The 17644-nt window shown below is 39.5% G+C and overlaps 1 protein-coding gene across 6 annotated transcripts in view; it reads right to left on the bottom strand.

Annotated features, from left to right (window-relative positions):
- CAMK1D (calcium/calmodulin dependent protein kinase ID) overlaps nucleotides 1-17644 on the bottom strand; it is a 503116-nt gene that overhangs the window by 287557 nt on the left and 197915 nt on the right. The window contains exon 1 of one of the 6 annotated variants that reach the window (XM_053225285.1): nucleotides 3799-4913. The exons of the other annotated variants lie outside the window; for them this stretch is intronic. Within the exon in view, the coding sequence (XP_053081260.1) occupies nucleotides 3799-3860 (62 nt within the window). The 5' untranslated portion in view covers nucleotides 3861-4913. Of the gene's footprint in view, nucleotides 1-3798; nucleotides 4914-17644 lie in introns of those variants that run through there. 6 annotated transcript variants of the gene reach the window in all.

Raw genomic sequence — 17644 nt, 5'->3', positions numbered from 1 at the left:
TGAGGCAGAATAGCCATCGGTGCCTTCACAAAACTGCAGAGCTGGGGGCATGCAAGGAGGGAGGCCCTGGGGCCCAGTTTCCTTGGGACAGGCCCAGTTTATGCATGGCAACACAGCACAGTAACTCACAGACCTGATGTTCATTCATGAGGCACATTCGCTGAACCTCAATGAGCCCGTCTCCTCCTCAGTACAATGGGGCGAAGTGAGACCACATACCTCATGGGGCTGTTGTAAGGGTTAAATGGAAAGATGGAAATTGTACACTTACTCCTTAGGGTGATCAGGAAATACCAATTATTTTGATGAGGCGATAGGGCCTACAATGAAAATGTTCACAGAACATCATAAGAACACAGAGAAAAGAACAAAACGTGCCTGGCCAAAACTGAGCACTGGACTTTTGCAAAGCAAGGGCATATGAGTACCCTTTTGGGAGCAGAAATTTTCTAGAGTAAACTTTGATCTAGTAAAGGGAAGGCCCCGTCTAGGTTCAAAGCACATGACCAACAGGGTTAGGATGCAACCACAGAAGCCTGGTGCCCCTTCCAATGGCCTCCACATGTTGGCCAAATAGTGTCAACTTTAACTATTTAACTCCTGGCCTCGTTATTTCTTTGAGCTGATTTCATCGAGGACTTCTTGGCCATTCTCATGAGATGTACACATCATATTAGTAGGGCACAGTGACCCACTAATGATGACAGAAGAAGAGAATAAAGTCCCCGCTTTCACATGGTTAGAGAACAAAAACCAAGACCCAAGAAACATTGGACAAATAGAAACAAGTCACTGTGGAATCTAGAGCGAAATGTGGCAGCATGGACAAGAAGCTGGAGAGTGGGGAACATGGTAAAGACTAGCATCGCCACACAGACCCAGGAAGGAGGAGGCCCAACCCGGGAGAACCGGAACAGGAAGAGCGTCCGTGGGAAAAATGAGCGGAAGCTGCAGCTAAGACTCATTCCACGTCTCAGTACATTCAAACGTCTTTCCCAGTAACAGAATCCCAACAGCCAGTGGTTGGCTACTCCCAAACCCATTACCCCCTCATTGCAGGCACAGAGCTAACTGCTAGCTATCACCTTTCAGGTACATGTGGCCGTGTGACTGAGCTCTAGCCAATGGAGCATAAGTGGATGATGTGGGCCCTTCCAGGTTGGCCCAGAAACACCTCCCACGCAAGACTCTCCATTCTTGCTCACCATATGTCCACTCAGTTCAAGGACGCAGGTCCTAGAAGAGGGTATTGTCATAGATACACGGAGCCTGGAGCTCTCAGTCCTCATGAGAGAGGCCTACTGGCAAGAGGGACATCTGTGCTATATTTTTATGAGAAAAAAATAAAGGCCTATTGTGTGAAGCCAGTACATTTGGGGGCTTATTTGTTACAACAGCTAACATTATTCTCATACACCAAACTGCAAAGTTACATTTCTGAACTTCCCTGTCAGCTAGAGGTGGCCAGTGAGATTGAAGCCAAAGTCATCATGCGAAGCATATGTAGCAACTCTTTTAAAGGAGAATTGATTTGGCTGTGAGGCATATTCCTTGGTCCCTTAATGTTTCTTTCCTTCTAGAATAAGGAGATGATGGCTAAATTTCGAGTGGTCAGCCTGTGACCTTGAGGATAGAAGTTCCTTGCTTGTGGCACTGGAATAGAAAAACAAAAAGAACCTAGGCTCCCTGTGTCTTCATAGAGCCACCATATTAGCCCTGGATTCCCTATTTTAAAAATTCTTTTACCTGAAAATAATAAATGCATAACTTGTTCACACCATGTTAATAGGAACTCCAAATTCACTTCCTTATTAATAAAATGGCCGTAGGAACTACCCAGTTAGAGTGGAGGTTCTGTGTCACACTGAAGAGTTAGGGGCAGGAAAGGCAGATCATGGTGATGATACAGAGCCATTAAAATAATGGCAATGCAGACTGAATAAGCAATGGAAAACTGTATCCAGAAAGCAGAGCATAAAAAAAGTACACAGTGGCCATATAGTAAACATAATTGGAAATTTATGGCATGAAAATCAGGCTTTAAAAAGATAAATTCATGACTAATCAGTCTATGAAGGAGTATTGCATGCCAGTATGAGATGATGACCAGGAGATGGCATGTGGTGTGGTGCATGAGACACTTCCTTCCATTCAGATGATCTCACAACCAGACAAACAACGCAACAGGGAGACGGTTCCAAGCAGCGATGCATTCAGACAGGTCACTCATGAAAATAAAATGAGGAGAATTAAACATGACGCTTTGGGCCGAGTGATCAATCTTCAGTTGTTGAGTGGATGGGTGGATGGATGGATGAAGACAACACGTATTTTTTAAAAACAAAAAAGAAAACGGGCAAGGTGCTCTATCGAATTAAGAAAAGGAAACCCGATTAGGAATGGGAAACATGAAGATTTTTTTTCCATTCTAGGAATGATTTAATTGCTCAATAATCTTCCTAGGGGGAGCACTGTCAAGTGGTCAGCTAGCGTGGCCAAAGGTCTCCACTGAGTAGTGTCTGGAATATCCTTTATTGGAAAGAGCTGGATTAGGTCCCTGTTGGAATTGAACTGAGAGAGAGTTCGCAGATTCCTGGATTATAAATCTCTGTAACCAGAAACAGAAAATCTCTCTTGCCTTTATTAGCAATCCCCTGGCCTCTGTAATGATACCCATACTCATCATTTAACAGTTATTTGCCACATCAACCTCCCCATGGGGAAAACAGCAAAAGTCATTTTTTAGTTTATGACAGAGCTAGCTTGGACATTATGAGAATATTATTGCTAGGAAACAAAGAAAGGGAACACAGTGTCAGGTGACAGCAATTTCAAGGCTTGATTCTCATTTATAATTACTCTGCATTCTCTAATTTATCATTTCAACATGGAAGATGAATCTTGAACGCGTGCCCCCCCCCCAACCATGCTATTCTGTGCAAGACGCGTTTTGTTTTGTTTTTTTCAATTCTGATGATTCCCTGTAGTCTCCCCTGCTCCATGGAGTGCACAATGACAGACACTGTAGTCATTATGTTTATCATTAGGAACTTGGTTCCAAATAATTGGACTTTGCCTGCAGACAATATGTTTAAGCAAATGTGATGCATACAGATGAGGAAGGGCCAGGGCACAGGATCCTTCTGATGTTGGTAATTTCCATACGTCCCCCGCAGCCATTATCTCATTTCAGCACAAGACAGAAAAGGGAATGAAGGCACCCTGGACAGGTTGCTGGGGGGAGCCCTGCTTTTTTGCCTTAACGGGTCCCTAACACATACTACGTGATGGTACATACAGGTACCAGGAGTTCATCATCAGATTGTGATGGTCTCCCCACTAATGTCCAAACAAGAATGCTGATATCAATGTAAACTTCATGTCGCTTCCACACATTTTATTTGCCACGGGGGAAGCCTCACAGTTAGGGTCCTTTAAAGCCTGTGCTCTAATTGTCTTATCCCGGACAATTAGACTTCTGATCCCATTGGCCTCCAGACTAACACTGGAAGAGAAGTAAGGAAACTTGGAATGGTAATGCAGAAAAGACAGAAGGGGTCCACAAAAGTAATACGCAAAAACAGTTCGTGGCAGAATGCACGTGACAACTACAGCCTATGCCATTGATGAACGAGGGATACCATTCCCTTTCTTGGAATTGCAATCAGCGTTATGTGCTTATGTATATTAAGATACATCACCCAGCTTGACAAATCATGACCAGTTGGCTAGATATCTTTTTCATGAGTATGTAAGAGAAAATCCACATTGAACTTGTTCCCCTTTCTAAAGCCTTACCTCCGTGAAGTACATGACAACAGATCTTCCGTCATCTCAGTGTCACAGAGGGGAAAACACATCTATTCTTGTCCATATTTAACCATACTCATCCTGAAAGGTTCATAAGTACTCAGCCCTGGAGGAAAATCTATAAAATAGATATTGGTTTAAGGGCTTTCTTCATGACTTTGCACAACACTCATATTTTAAAATTGTATTTGCTAAAAGGATGTCCTTTCTCGCTCAGCAACAATGAGCAAAATTTGTAATTGACCTTTGTCCACCCCATTAAGGTATACCTAGTTCTGTGTGGTGCATCTCTACCAGACCAACAGATCCATTAAAATAAATACTCATGAACACTGGGCCTTTAGAACATGCTCTATCATCTAAATCAGATACACTAAGGCAAATATAAAGTGTGCAATCTGGAAGTCAAGGCACATAGCCAAGGTGACCCATCATCTCCGTTTGCCAAGGACAGTCCCAGCATAGTAACTACCAGTACCCACCGCCCTTCACTCAGAAAAGTATCTTGATTGGGACAAAATGTTACATGGTAATTACATGCATAATTAGCATATGTACAGGGTACTCAGTAAAGAAGCTGTGAATGGGTCACTGCGGTTGGGCAAGTTACCAATCATCTCTGAGCATCCGTTTCCTTATGCAAAAGACATGGGGATTATAACAGCTATTTTGCAAGGTTATTTTAAACATCAGATAGGTCTCCTGCAGAGTGCCTGGGACCTTGGTGTTCTACAGATGTAGCTCCGATGATGGTGATGAAGATGAGGACTTCATCACTCTAGCTCTCGAGAACTGTTTCCTTATCTACAGCAACTAACGGTCACATACCTCTTTACCTTGTATGAGATGCTTCCTGACACATCGTGATATGCGATTTATCAAACTTGGAGGTGGACCTAGACCTTGTGAGTCTCTTCCAGCTCTAACCACCTATGATCCTATTATTCCAAAGTACACTGGCTAGAAATGTCCTGTACCATCCACAGGGGACAGCAAGAGTCACTGCAGAGACCTCTTGTCTATACTAGAGAATCCTACAACCACTTCTCCGGCCAGTCACCTGACTTTTCTCAAATTTCCTACAGGCAGAATGGATATACTTGCTACCTGAAAATAAATGTTATGTGCTCACAAAAAGATGATTTGTACATCTATCTCTACACCAGTTTTCTAGCTAGCATGGGATAGTTAAGTGTTGGATATTATTAGCATTGTCATTATTATATAATTTTTCATTATATATATGGACATTTGAACCAGACAACCTAGGTAGTTCCTCTACTGACTACCTATGTGACACTGGGCAAGTTTCTTAATTTCTCTCATGAGGTATCATCATCTGTAAAATGGTAATAATACTATCTAGCTATCTAAAGGGTTGCTGCAAGGATTTAATGAGTTAATATACGTATAGTGCTCAGAACGGTGCCTAGAACTTAAAGCATTCAAGAACTGCTGTTTTATTGTCACTATTAATAGCATTATTGTAATCTCCAAGATACAGTCTTAAGTAAAAGAAAAAGAAACAAGTGCTAAACAGTATGCTAAATGGTATACCAAATAGTATGCTACTGCTTATTTCTAAAGAGGAGGATGTAAGGCTTGTGGGACTGGTCAACATGGAGTAAATCCACAAAGCCTCTCTCTCCCACTGATTGTAAGTGAAGCGTCTGTACAGAATACAAAACCCAACTTCCTGACGACTCTGAAAAGCAAACAATACCAGACAGATTGACAGAGGAAGTTGAAACTTGAAGAAATATACATGGCTAAATTTCCTGGATTAAGTTTTCCTCTTTGAATTCTTGGCTTTGATCCAAAAAGGAGTCAAATCAAAAACTGTACAGTGGGAGAAGATAACAAAACCTCTGAGAAAAATCTCCCCTTTCTGCCCAGAAAACAGGGAAAATGAGCCCTGGGAAACCAAAGCGTGTGATAGGACATCCCTGGTATTTTTTTCCTTTTTTCTCTGCCCCAATGTAAGGCCAGCCCCAGTCAGGGCGCAGCACTGAGGCTGGGCAATGTGAGAACCTAGGACCCCAAGAGATAACCCATCTCTCTGGCCAAAAGGACTCGAAAAAGGGGATCCTGTGGTCTGAAGAGTGAAAAGAGATGCTGATTATTTTTGTTCTCTTTCTCCTCTCGCTGCTTTGCCTTCTGGGTGCTCCCAGTCCACAGAGCTGAACAAAAGTATTTGTGGTGTGAGGATAAAACTCTGAAATATGTCCACCTGTTTGACAAGAAGAACAGGGGAAATGGGCCCCTGAGAGAGACTGTGAAGAAAATTCCAGAGAGGGGAGAGTTGGGGAAGGAAATCTTGAAAAACTGTGTATGCATCAAGAAGCAAGAAGTAAATTACAATATAAAGAACCACATAAATCCCAAACTAACTCCAGGTCAGCACATATAAACAACATAGCAAAGGCTATGAAAACTGAATGGACCTTGTTACCACCACCCATGAGAAATGAGACAGACTTGTCATCTGAGCCTAACCTGGTTGGGTCTCAAAAGGAAAGGAAGAGAAGGAGAAATGAGAGGAGAGGAGAGGAAAGGGGAGGGAAGGGGATGAGAAGTTAGGAAACAAACAACAACAACAAAACCATCATTCTCCAGCAGATTTTAATAGAAGCCAGAGTCTCACAACATAATATTCAAAATACCTAGGATACAATCTAAAATTATTCAACATGCCCCCCCAAAAATGGACAAATACAATCAATAGATGCCAACCCCAAGATGATCCAGATATTAGAATTATTAGACAAAAGCTTTAAAGCATGTACTATACCCATGCTCTAGGAGTAAGTATGAATACTGCTGAAATTAATGGACAGACAAAAGTTTTCAGAGGAAAATTAAAAATACAGAAAAAAATGGATGGAAATTTTAGACTTCAACAATACAATAATTGAATTCTTTTGACAATTCACTAGATGCATGAAATAACAGGTTCAGGGAAGGGTCCAGAAACTTGAAAATACAGCAATCAAAATTATTGAATCGTAAGGGTAGAGAAAAACAAATTGAAAAAAAAAATGATCAGAGTCATAGGGACTTGTGAAACAATACCAAAAGGTCGAATATTCTTGTCACTACAGTCCCAGAATGAGAGAAAAAAGCAATTGGTGCAGGAAAAAAAAATGTTTGAAGAAAGAATGCTAAAAATGTATTAAATATCGTAAAAAGGCATAAATTTACAGATTCAGAAAGTTTATCAAACCCTAAATAAAATAAATTCAAAGAAAAGAATACACACTCAATGATCAAATTGGTGAAAACCAAAGGTAAAGAAAAAATCTTGAAAGCAGCCAAAGAAAATCAGCACATCACATATAGAGAAATCAGCAACCTCTTCAGAAATGCTGGAAGCTAATTCTCCTTTTTAGTGAGATCTTTGTCCGGTTACAGGATCAAGGTAATGGGCTTCATAGAAGGAGTCTGGAAGTATTCCTTCCATTTCTATCTTTGGGAAGAGTATCTTCAACAAATGGTGTTGGGAAAATTGGACAGCAACATGCAGAAGAATGAAACTGGACCACATTCTCATACCATACACATTTGAGTTTGAATACACTCAAAACGGATGAAAGACATAAATGTGAGACAGGAAACCATTAAACTCCTAGGGCAGAACACAGGCAGCAACCTCTTTGACTTCAGCAGGAGCAACTTCTTACTAGACACGTCACCGAAGGCAAGGGAAAGAAAAGCAAACATGAATTATTGGGACTTCATCAAGATGAAAAGCTTCTGCACAGTGAAACAATCAACAAAATTAAAAGGCAGCCTACAGAATGGGAGAAGATATCTGCAAATGACACATCTGATAAAGGGTTAGTATCCAAAATCTATAAAGAACTTACCAAACTCAACACCCAAAAAACAAACCCAGTTAAGAAATGGGCAGAAGACGTGAATAGACACTTTTCCCAAAGAAGACATGCAGATGGCTAAGAGACACATGAAAAGATGCTCAGTGTCACTCATCATCAGGGAAATGCAAACCAAAACCACAATGAGATATCACTTCACACCTGTCAGAATGGCTACAGTTAACAACACAAGAAACAACAGGTGTCAGAGAGGATGCAGAGAAAAAGGAACCCTCTTGCGCTGCTGGTGGGAATGCAAACTAGTGCAGCCACCCTGGAGAACAGTATGGAGGTTCTCAAAAAACTAAAAATAGAACTACCCTATGACCCAGCAATTGCATGAGTATGTATTTACCCAAAGGAAACAAAACCACAGATTCAAAGGGGTAAATCACTCCAATGTGTATAGCAGCATTATCAACAAAAGCCAAACTACAAATGTCCAACTGATAAATGGATAAAGATGTGGTATATATACATATATATATATATATATACGTATATGTATATATACATATATATGTATATTTATATATACATACATACAATGAAATATTACTCGGCCATCAAAAAATGAAATCTTGTTATTTGCAATGACATGGATAGAGCTAAAATGTATTATGCTAAGTGAAATCAGTTAGTCAGAGAAAGACACATATCATTCAATTTCACTCATATGTGGAATTTAAGAAACACAATAGATAAAAATATGGGAAGGAGGGGAGAGACAAAACAAGCAAACAAAAAAACCACAAGAGACTCTAAAATGACAGAGAACAAACTGAGGGTTGATGGAGAGAGGTGGATGAGGGATGGGCTACATAAGTGATGAGTATTAAGGAGGGCATTTATGATGAGCACTGGGTGTTGTATGTGAGTGATGAATCACTGAATTCTACTTCTTAAACCAACATTGTACTATATATTAACTAAAATATAAAAAACCAAATAAATAGAATTAGCATTTAAAAAGAAATAAATGGGGGCGCCTGGGTGGCTCAGTCGGTTAAGTGGCCAACTTCGGCTCAGGTCATGATCTCGCGGTCCGTGAGTTCGAGCCCCGCGTCAGGCTCTGTGCTGACAGCTCAGAGCCTGGAGCCTGTTTCAGATTCTGTGTCTCCCTCTCGCTGACCCTCCCCTGTTCAAGCTCTGTCTCTTTCTGTCTCAAAAATAAATAAAACGTTAAAAAAATTTTTTTAAAGAAATAAACGATAGAAGTTGGAAGACAATGGAAAAATTTTTAAAGATTTTAAAATTCCATATACAGCAAAAGTCAATTTCCAAGAAAATACCATTTAGGAATAAAGGTGAGATAAAGACATTATCAGTAAAGTTTAAAAGGGAAAAATCATCACCCGAAGATGTGGCCTAAAATAAATGCTAAACTAAGCTCTTCAAGCTGAAGGAAAGTAATATTAAAATGACACTTAGAACTTTAAAGGGAAAGTTAAAGAAATGGTAAAGATCTGGGTAAATATGATAGATCATTTGTCTCTGCTTAAGGTCTTTATAATTAGGATGACTATTGACAGCAAAAATTGAGTTTTTAATGTATGGAGACAACTGTACTATAAAGAGGACACAGTAAAAAAAAAAAGTCTATTTGGTTGAAGAGGTTTTAAATTTTATTCAATTAACAAAATTTTATGTCAAAGTAGATTATGAAAAGGTATGTGTGTGGATATATGTGTATATATATATACATATATATATGTGTATATATATGTATATATATATACACATATATATATATAAAGTAACCTCCAGAGCAAATACACACACACTCACACACACATACAAAAGACAGATGACCAAAATTCCAAACGAGAGATTTTAATGGACTCTTCAAAAGATCAAGTAATCCAAAAGAATGAGAGGTATCAAAAGAAGAAAAGACAAACAGAAAGCAAATAATAAAATGGTAGACCTAAATCCAACTATATGAATGACTACATTAAATGTAAATGATCCAAACAAACAAATTAAAAAACAGAGATGGTAAGACTGTACCAAAAAAACAGGGCCTAAGTATATGCTGCCTACAAGAAACACCTAAAAATGTAAAGATACAGATATACATAGGGTGAAATTAAAGGGACAGAAAAAGATATACTCTAGAAACATGAAATGAAGGAAGCTATTTATTAATATCAGACAAAATAAACTTCAGAACAAGGACAATAAGGAATAAAGAGGATTGTTATATAAAGATAAATGTGTGTATATCTTTTTTTTTAATTTTAACATTTATTTATTATTGAGAGACAGAGCATGAGCATGGGAGGGGCAGAGAGAGGAGGAGACACAGAATCTGAAGCAGGCTCCAGGCTCTGAGCTGTTAGCACAGAGCCCAATGCAGGGCTCAAAGTCACAAGCCACAAGATCATGACCTGAGCTGAAGTCGGATGCTTAAACCGACTGAGCCATCCAGGCGACCCTAACTGTGTGTATATCTTAAAACAGAGCTTCAAAACATATGAAGAAAAAAAAAAAAGACAAAGAAAAAATAGAACAAATTCAGTATTATACTAGGATAGGTACACAAACAACCCTCTCTAAGCAAGCAACAGAACAAGTAGACAGCAAGGATACAGAAGTGCTGAATAATACTATCAAATATTTTGACCTAACTGATATTTATAGAGCACTGTACCCACCACAGCAGAACACACAGTCTTTTCAAGCACATGGAATATTCACCAAAATACACTACATTGTGGATCGTGAAGCAAACCTTAAAGTTTTTAAAGAACTGAAATCATACAAAGTATATTATCTGACTATAATAGAATTCAATCAGAAATCAATATCAGATTCTCTAGAAAATTCCCAAATATTTGGAAAGTAAACAACATGTTTCTAAATAACCAGGAGTCAAAAAGAGACAAATTAGAAAATGTCTTGAATTGACTGAAAAAAATATACAACATATCAAAAATTTGTGGCATACAGATTAGAGACTAATGTATAGTGTTAAACGATTGTAGGAGAAATAAGAAAATTTTCAAGTCAATAATCTAATACTTGACGTCAAGAAACTAGAAAAAGAAAAACAAACTAAACCCAAATTTAGTGTAAGAAAGAACATATAAGGATAAGAGCAGGAATTGATGAAATTGAAAAGAGAAAACAACAGAGAAAAATCAATCAAACCAAAAGCTGGTTCTTTAAAAAGATCTATAAAATGATACATCTCTAGCCAGGCTGGCCAGGGGGAAAAAAAGAGAGAATACAAATTACTAATATCAAGAGTGAATTGAAGAGATAACACTACAGACTTTATAGACATTAAAGGGCTAATAAAAGAATACTATAAACAACCTAGCCTGTGTATTTGACAACTCAGACAAGGTGTGAGCAAACTTTTTTGTAAATGGACAGACAGTAAATATTTAAAGCTTGTTGGCCATATGGTCTCTGTCATAATTACTCTACTCTGTTATTACAGTGCACAACATTAGGTAAGTAAATGGGCTCTATTCTAATAGAACTTTATTTACAAGAATAAATGGCTGGGGCACCTGGGTGGCTCATTTGGTTAAGCATCCAACTCTTGATATTGGCTCAGGTCATGATCTCATAGTGAGGTTGAGCCGCACATTGGGCTCTGCTCTGGCAGCATGTAGCCTGCTTGGGATTTTTCCTCTCCATCCCTCTCAGCCCCTTCCCCTCTTGCTTTCTCTATCTCTCAAAATAAATAAATAAACATGAAAAAAAAGAGAATAAATGGCTGGTCTGTGGGCCTTATTTTACTGATGACTGGCTTGGATGGAATTGACCAGTTCCTTTTAATAAAAGCTATCACTCAAGAACAAACAGATAACCTAAACACACTCCTAAATCTATTAAAAAATCGGAATTCATAGTTAATATGCTTCCAAAAACTAAAACTAAGGGTCCAGACAGTTTCATTGATGAATTCTACCAAATATCTAAGGAAGAAATAATACCAATTCTACAAAATCCTTTCCAGAAAGATGAAGAAAAGGAAATACTTCCCAACTCATTTTTTGAGTCAAGTATTTCTCTGGTACCAAAGCCAGTTATACACTGTTGGTGGGAATATAAAATGGTAACAATAATCTTCATAAACATACACACAAAAACCCTCAACAAACTATCAGCAATTTGAATCTAGCAATATATAATAAGTACAATATACCACAACCAAGTGGTATATATTCCAAGAATGCAAAGCTGCTTCAACATTTGAAAACCAATGTAATCCACGTTTTAACAGACTAAAGCAGGAAAACTACACGATCATCTCAACAGATGCAGAAAAAATATTTGGCAAAATTCAATATCCATTCATGATCAAAAACAACAACTTCAGTTCTTAAAACAGAACTCCCTTAATCTGATAAAGAAGATCTATTAAAACCCTACAGCTAATATCATACTTAAGGTGGAAGCCTAAATGTTTTTCCCATAAGGTCAGGAACAAGTCAAGGATGTCAGATATCACCACTCCTATCTCCCATTAAACATCATACTGAACACCCAACCAAGTGCAATAAGGCAAGACAAAAAAAAAAGAAAGGGGCACAGATGGAAAAGAAAGAAATATATATATCTCCATTTATAGATGACATGATTGTTTATGTAGAAAATCCCAGAGAATCTATTACAAAAAAGTATCAGGATACTAAGCGAATTTAGCAAGATTACATGACACAAGTTCAATATGTAACAAAGCAACTATATTTCTGCAATATCAACAATGAAAACTTGACAATAAAAACTTTAAAAACAGTACCATTTACAAACTGCCAAAAAAATGAAATACTTAGGTACAAAGACAATAAAATACATACAGGATCTGTATACCGAAAAATATAAAACACTGATGAAAGAAATCAAGAGAATCTAAATAAATGCAGAGATAGACCATGGTCATGGACTGGAAGATTAACATTGCTTAGAAGTTTGTTTTTCCCAAATTAATCTACAGATTCAATGCAATCTTAATCCAAATACCAGTAGGATTTTTTTGTGGAAATTGACAAAATAATTCTAAAATGCATATAGAAAAGTAAAGGACGGGGCACCTGGATATCTCAGTCAGTTGAGTGCCCGATTGCAACTCAGGTCATGATTTTGCAGCTTGTGGGTTTGAGCCCCACATCAGGCTCTGTGCTGACAACTCGGAGCCTGGAGCCTGCTTCGGATTCGATCTCCATCTTTCTCTGCCCCTCCCCGACTCATTCTCTCTCTCTCTCTCTCTCTCTCAAATATAAAAATAAACATTAAAAAATTAAAACAAGAAAGAAACGTAAAGGAAATGTAACAGCTAAAAACATTTTGAAAAATAAGCACACAGCTGGGGGACTCACACTACCTGACTTCAAGATTTAGTATAAAACTACAATAATCAAGACAGTGTGGTACTGGCAAAAGGATTAACATGTAAATCAGCGACACGGGATATTTAGTCCATCAATAGACCCACATGAATATGGTCAGTTAACTTTTGACAAAGGTGCAAAGCAGAAAGAATAATCTTCGAAACCCATGTTGCCAGGACAATCTTTCTGCACAAAGAAGAATGGCAACGTGCAACTCCTACCTTAATAAAAATTAATTCAAAATGGGTCGTCTGCGTTGAGTTAAGCCACGCAGCTGTACAACTTGTAGAAGAAAATCTTTGTGACCTTGGTTTAGTCCAAGAGTTGTGAACTATGACATGAGAAGCACAATCCCAGGAACGAAAAAATTGAAATATCAGACTTCATCAAAATTAAAAACTTCTGCTCTTCAAAAAACACTCTTAAGAGGGTGAAAAGAAAACCCACAGACCAAGAGAAAATATTAGAGAATAAAATGTCTGACAAAAGAACTGTATTCAAAACGTATAAAGAACACTTACGCTCAGTGATAAAATTTTTAATTTTTAAATTAAAAAAAAATTTTACATGAGTAAAACATTTACACACACTCCCTCAGAGACATACAGATAACAGATGAGCACATGAAAAGATGCTCAAAATCGTTAGTTATTAGGGAACTGTATGTTAAAACTACAGTGAGCTAACTCGACATGACTATTCTTATGGCTACAATTTTTTTTTTTTTAACCTGCAAATACCAAGAAGACAGAGCAATTAGAACCATTATACACGGCTAACAGGGCTATGAAATGGTACAGACACTTTGGAAAACAGCTTTGCAGTTTATGATAAAGTTAAAAACATTCTTAACCTTATCACCTAGGGGGAGCCTGGATGGCTCAGTCGTTGAGCATCTCACCTCAGGTCATGATCTCAAGGTTTGTGAGATCAAGCCCGATATCGGGCTCTGTGCTGACAGTGCACAGTCTGCTTGGGATTCTCTATCTCCCTCTTCCTCTGCGCTTCCCCTGCTAGCATGCTGTCTCTCTCTCAAAATAAATAAACATTTAAAAAATTAAAAAAAAAAAAAAACCCTTATCACCCAGCAATCCACTCTCTGGTATTTAACCAAGATAAACGAAAACATGGATCTACACAAAAACCTATAGGCAAATGCATATAACAGCTATATTCATAATTGCCCAGCTTGGAAACAACCCAAAAGCCCGTCAGCTGCTGTATGGTTCACACAAACTGCTGGTTGGACCCCACACAGCAAGCAGTAGGATACTCAGACACAAAAAGGAGCACACTCCTGACACATGAACAACATGGATGATTCTAACGCACTGCGCTAAAAGAAAGAAGCCAGACTCAGAAAGGCTACCTACCCGGCGATCCCATGTCTGTTACACTCCCGCAAAGAAAATCTAGAGAGAAAGAGGACCAGGAGGCCAAAGATGAGGGCCAGAGGGGGGTATCTGATTACAAAGGGGCAGCACACAAGGGGATCTGGAGGTTATGGAAATGGTCTGTATCTTGACTGTAGTGCTAGGTATATATATGATTCTATGTGTGTGTCAGAACTCACAGAACTACATACGAAAACAGCAATTTTTACTATACAAAAATTAAAAAGCCTTTTTTAAAGAGTGTATAAATGCACACTGATGAATGCATAGCACCGCTGTGTCCCAGGTCCTGCATTAGGCACCTCCTGTTGAGTGGGGGAAAATGAATTAAAGAAGCTCCTTCCCCCCAACCTGCAACTCTGCTTTGACTGAAGCCCAGCTTGGGCTAGTACTCTTTGTTAATCCCATGCTAGGGCACCAACCAAACTAAATTGTTACTAAAACATAATTACAGGGACGCCTGGGTGGCGCAGGTCGTGATCTCACGCTCAAGCCCCGCATCGGGCTCTCTGCTGTTAGCGAAGAGCCCTCTTCGGATTCGTGAATCCTCTGTCCCTTCTCTCTGTCCCTCTCCTGTTTGTGGTCTCTTTCTCTCAAAAATAAATAAACATTTTTAAAAAATAAAAAATCGTAATTACAAATAGTACAGACTTGGAAGCAAGGCGGACCTGTGTGTTGCCCCACATACTTCCTATATGACCTAAGTAACGTCAGTTTTCTTATCTATAAAAAGCAAACGACACCCCTACCTCACTGTGTCTGTGTAGGAATTAAATGAGACAGCGGGAGTCTGCATCGCAGTGTCTAGCATATGGGCAGACGAGAACTGAAGAGCTGTCATTATTTTTATCATAACTCTTTACTTATTGATGCAAACGCTCCAGGTGTGGTCAAGGTGGACCTAAACTGGTACAAAATTTGCATAATCATGAATAGTGTGCTGATATAAGCAATATACGTGTGTATAGGTTTACCCACCCCGCCCCAATAACCCATAGTCCCCCTCTTGCCTCCTGATGAGAACAGTCTGATCAAATAACTGTTGCAAGTATTTGCATTAATGAAACCTCAATATTTCTGGACCACTCTCCAGCTAAAAAGCACTTGGGATCCATTACGTCCTTACCCCACTGTAACCACCCGGGGAAACTCCGCTCTCTCCAGGACACGCACAAATGCCTGCGTGGAGAAAGCATAATTTATAATGCTATTAGAATCAAGCACAGCCCAGCACTACAAAAGGGCACACCAAGAGATGAACAAATGTTTGATTTAAACAGAGACAAACGTGGAGATACGACCCCATCGATCACTTGGGCTTTCACTGCTTTAAGTTTTCACTTTAAATAGAGAATAAGGCATGAACGTTTATAAAGAAGTCACGGGCCCTGCCTTCAAGAAGCTCACAGAGTCCCAACAGGCCTTCCTTTGTGGGCCTGCTGTGCATTTTATGACTTTATTAACTAGCAGCCTGGTGCTGAAAGCCAGAAGGCCCACGCATTTACAATAACGCTGCTTCCTTCTGCAGAGGCTCACGTGATTTGTGCCCCATCCCAAGAACTCAAGAGCCTGACATAATGACTCCCCAAGGCGCCCCGAGTCCAGTGATTCTACCCCGCTGTCCTAACACCTCTTGTGGACAGCCTTCAGAAAGGCCAGGAAAAAGACCCTGCAGAGGGAGGGAGGGAGGGAGGGAGGGAGGGAGGGATGGATGGATGGATAGATAGATAGATAGATAGATAGATAGATAGATAGATAAATAAATAAATATTAAAGGCCAGTCAATAAAGCCAGCAAAACCCCCAGCTGCAGCCAGAAACACTCAACTGGGGAACAGATGATCACGCGTCCCCATCAGAATTTCCTCTTCTGGTCTGGAGCTGGACTGGGCAGTAAATCCAAACCTTTGCTACTCATGGTGGGATAACACAATCCTGACTGTATTCTTTGAGGTCAGTGCTATTGATTCTATTCAGGAAAAGAAAAGAGTCAAAGCAGTTAAACAAAGTGTGTCCGCCTTGGTCCTTTTATTATGGGAATTGTCAACATTCACCACATGTGGCTTGTTTGTTTTTCCCCTGTGCTCTGTGAGCGCACCAAAATCACCTGAACCAGGAAAATTTTTTCCCTCGGAAATAAGCAAAGGCCCATATGAGCTCTGGTGAGCTTTTATAAACACAACCTTTCTCCCGAGTTTCACAAACCACAGACATGGTCTGTCTGCTGCATCACACCCACTTCTAGACTCAAAGATATTCAAAGGGGCAACTGGAAACAAGAACCCACCACAGCAGCAACCAAGGAGTCTAAATCCTGGAAGACAATATGAAGCCAGAGCTATCAAAATAAAGACATGCCATGGTTAATTACAGCTCCAGTAATGAGCCCCAGATCTCCCTACAGGCAGGTGCAAAAAAAAAAAAAAAAAAAAAAAAAATCAGTGGGCTTTTGGTGGAGCAGGCAGTAGAAACGTGAAGACAGTCTCAAATCAGAGGCAGGTTAAGGCACCGCATTCTTGAGCCTTCGCAGATCCCAACGGAATCACAAAAGTATCTAGCTCTTTCCATCCGTGTGCCTCTTGTACAAAGGGTGTTATAAACATTTTGATGAGTGGACACATACTGATACTTGCACTCAAGCCATATGCTAAAGCTTTAGACAGAGTTACAGTGCACTGGGCTTTTTATTACACTGAAATATGCCAGGGAATAATGATAGCTTCCTTTAGTATAGTGCTTTATTATATTTCTCAGTGTGCTTTCCCAGACATGAATGATTTCATTAGCTCCTTTCCCACCAGCCCAGTGAGGAACACAGGGTAGCAATCATTATCCCCATTTCACAGATGAGGCAACTGAAAAACACACACACCTCCAGTGAACTCATGAAGCTTGTTAATAGCACAGACTCAGGGATCTTCACACTGGTAGGTTGTATTTGCTGTCCCCACTGCTCAGAGATGCTGCTGGCTTGCTGAGAAATTATGGACAGTCCATTCCTATTATCTGTGTGGTGAGATCAAGTGTCTGTGCCCACCCAGGAGTGAGGATCCTTCTGTGTGGCTGTAGGGGTTCTGGATTCCATTGCACATTTGAATCAGCAAAAAAAAAAAAAAAAAAAAAAAAAAAGTTGCTTTTTAAAAATACCGATGCAGGGGCACGTAGGTGGCTCAGCCAGTTAAGCATCCGACTTCGGCTCAGGTCATGATCTCATGGTT

Source organism: Acinonyx jubatus, chromosome B4, assembly GCF_027475565.1.
Source record: "Acinonyx jubatus isolate Ajub_Pintada_27869175 chromosome B4, VMU_Ajub_asm_v1.0, whole genome shotgun sequence".
NCBI classification, from domain to species: Eukaryota; Metazoa; Chordata; class Mammalia; order Carnivora; family Felidae; genus Acinonyx; species Acinonyx jubatus.
This window is presented reverse-complemented; position numbering and strand designations above follow the sequence as displayed.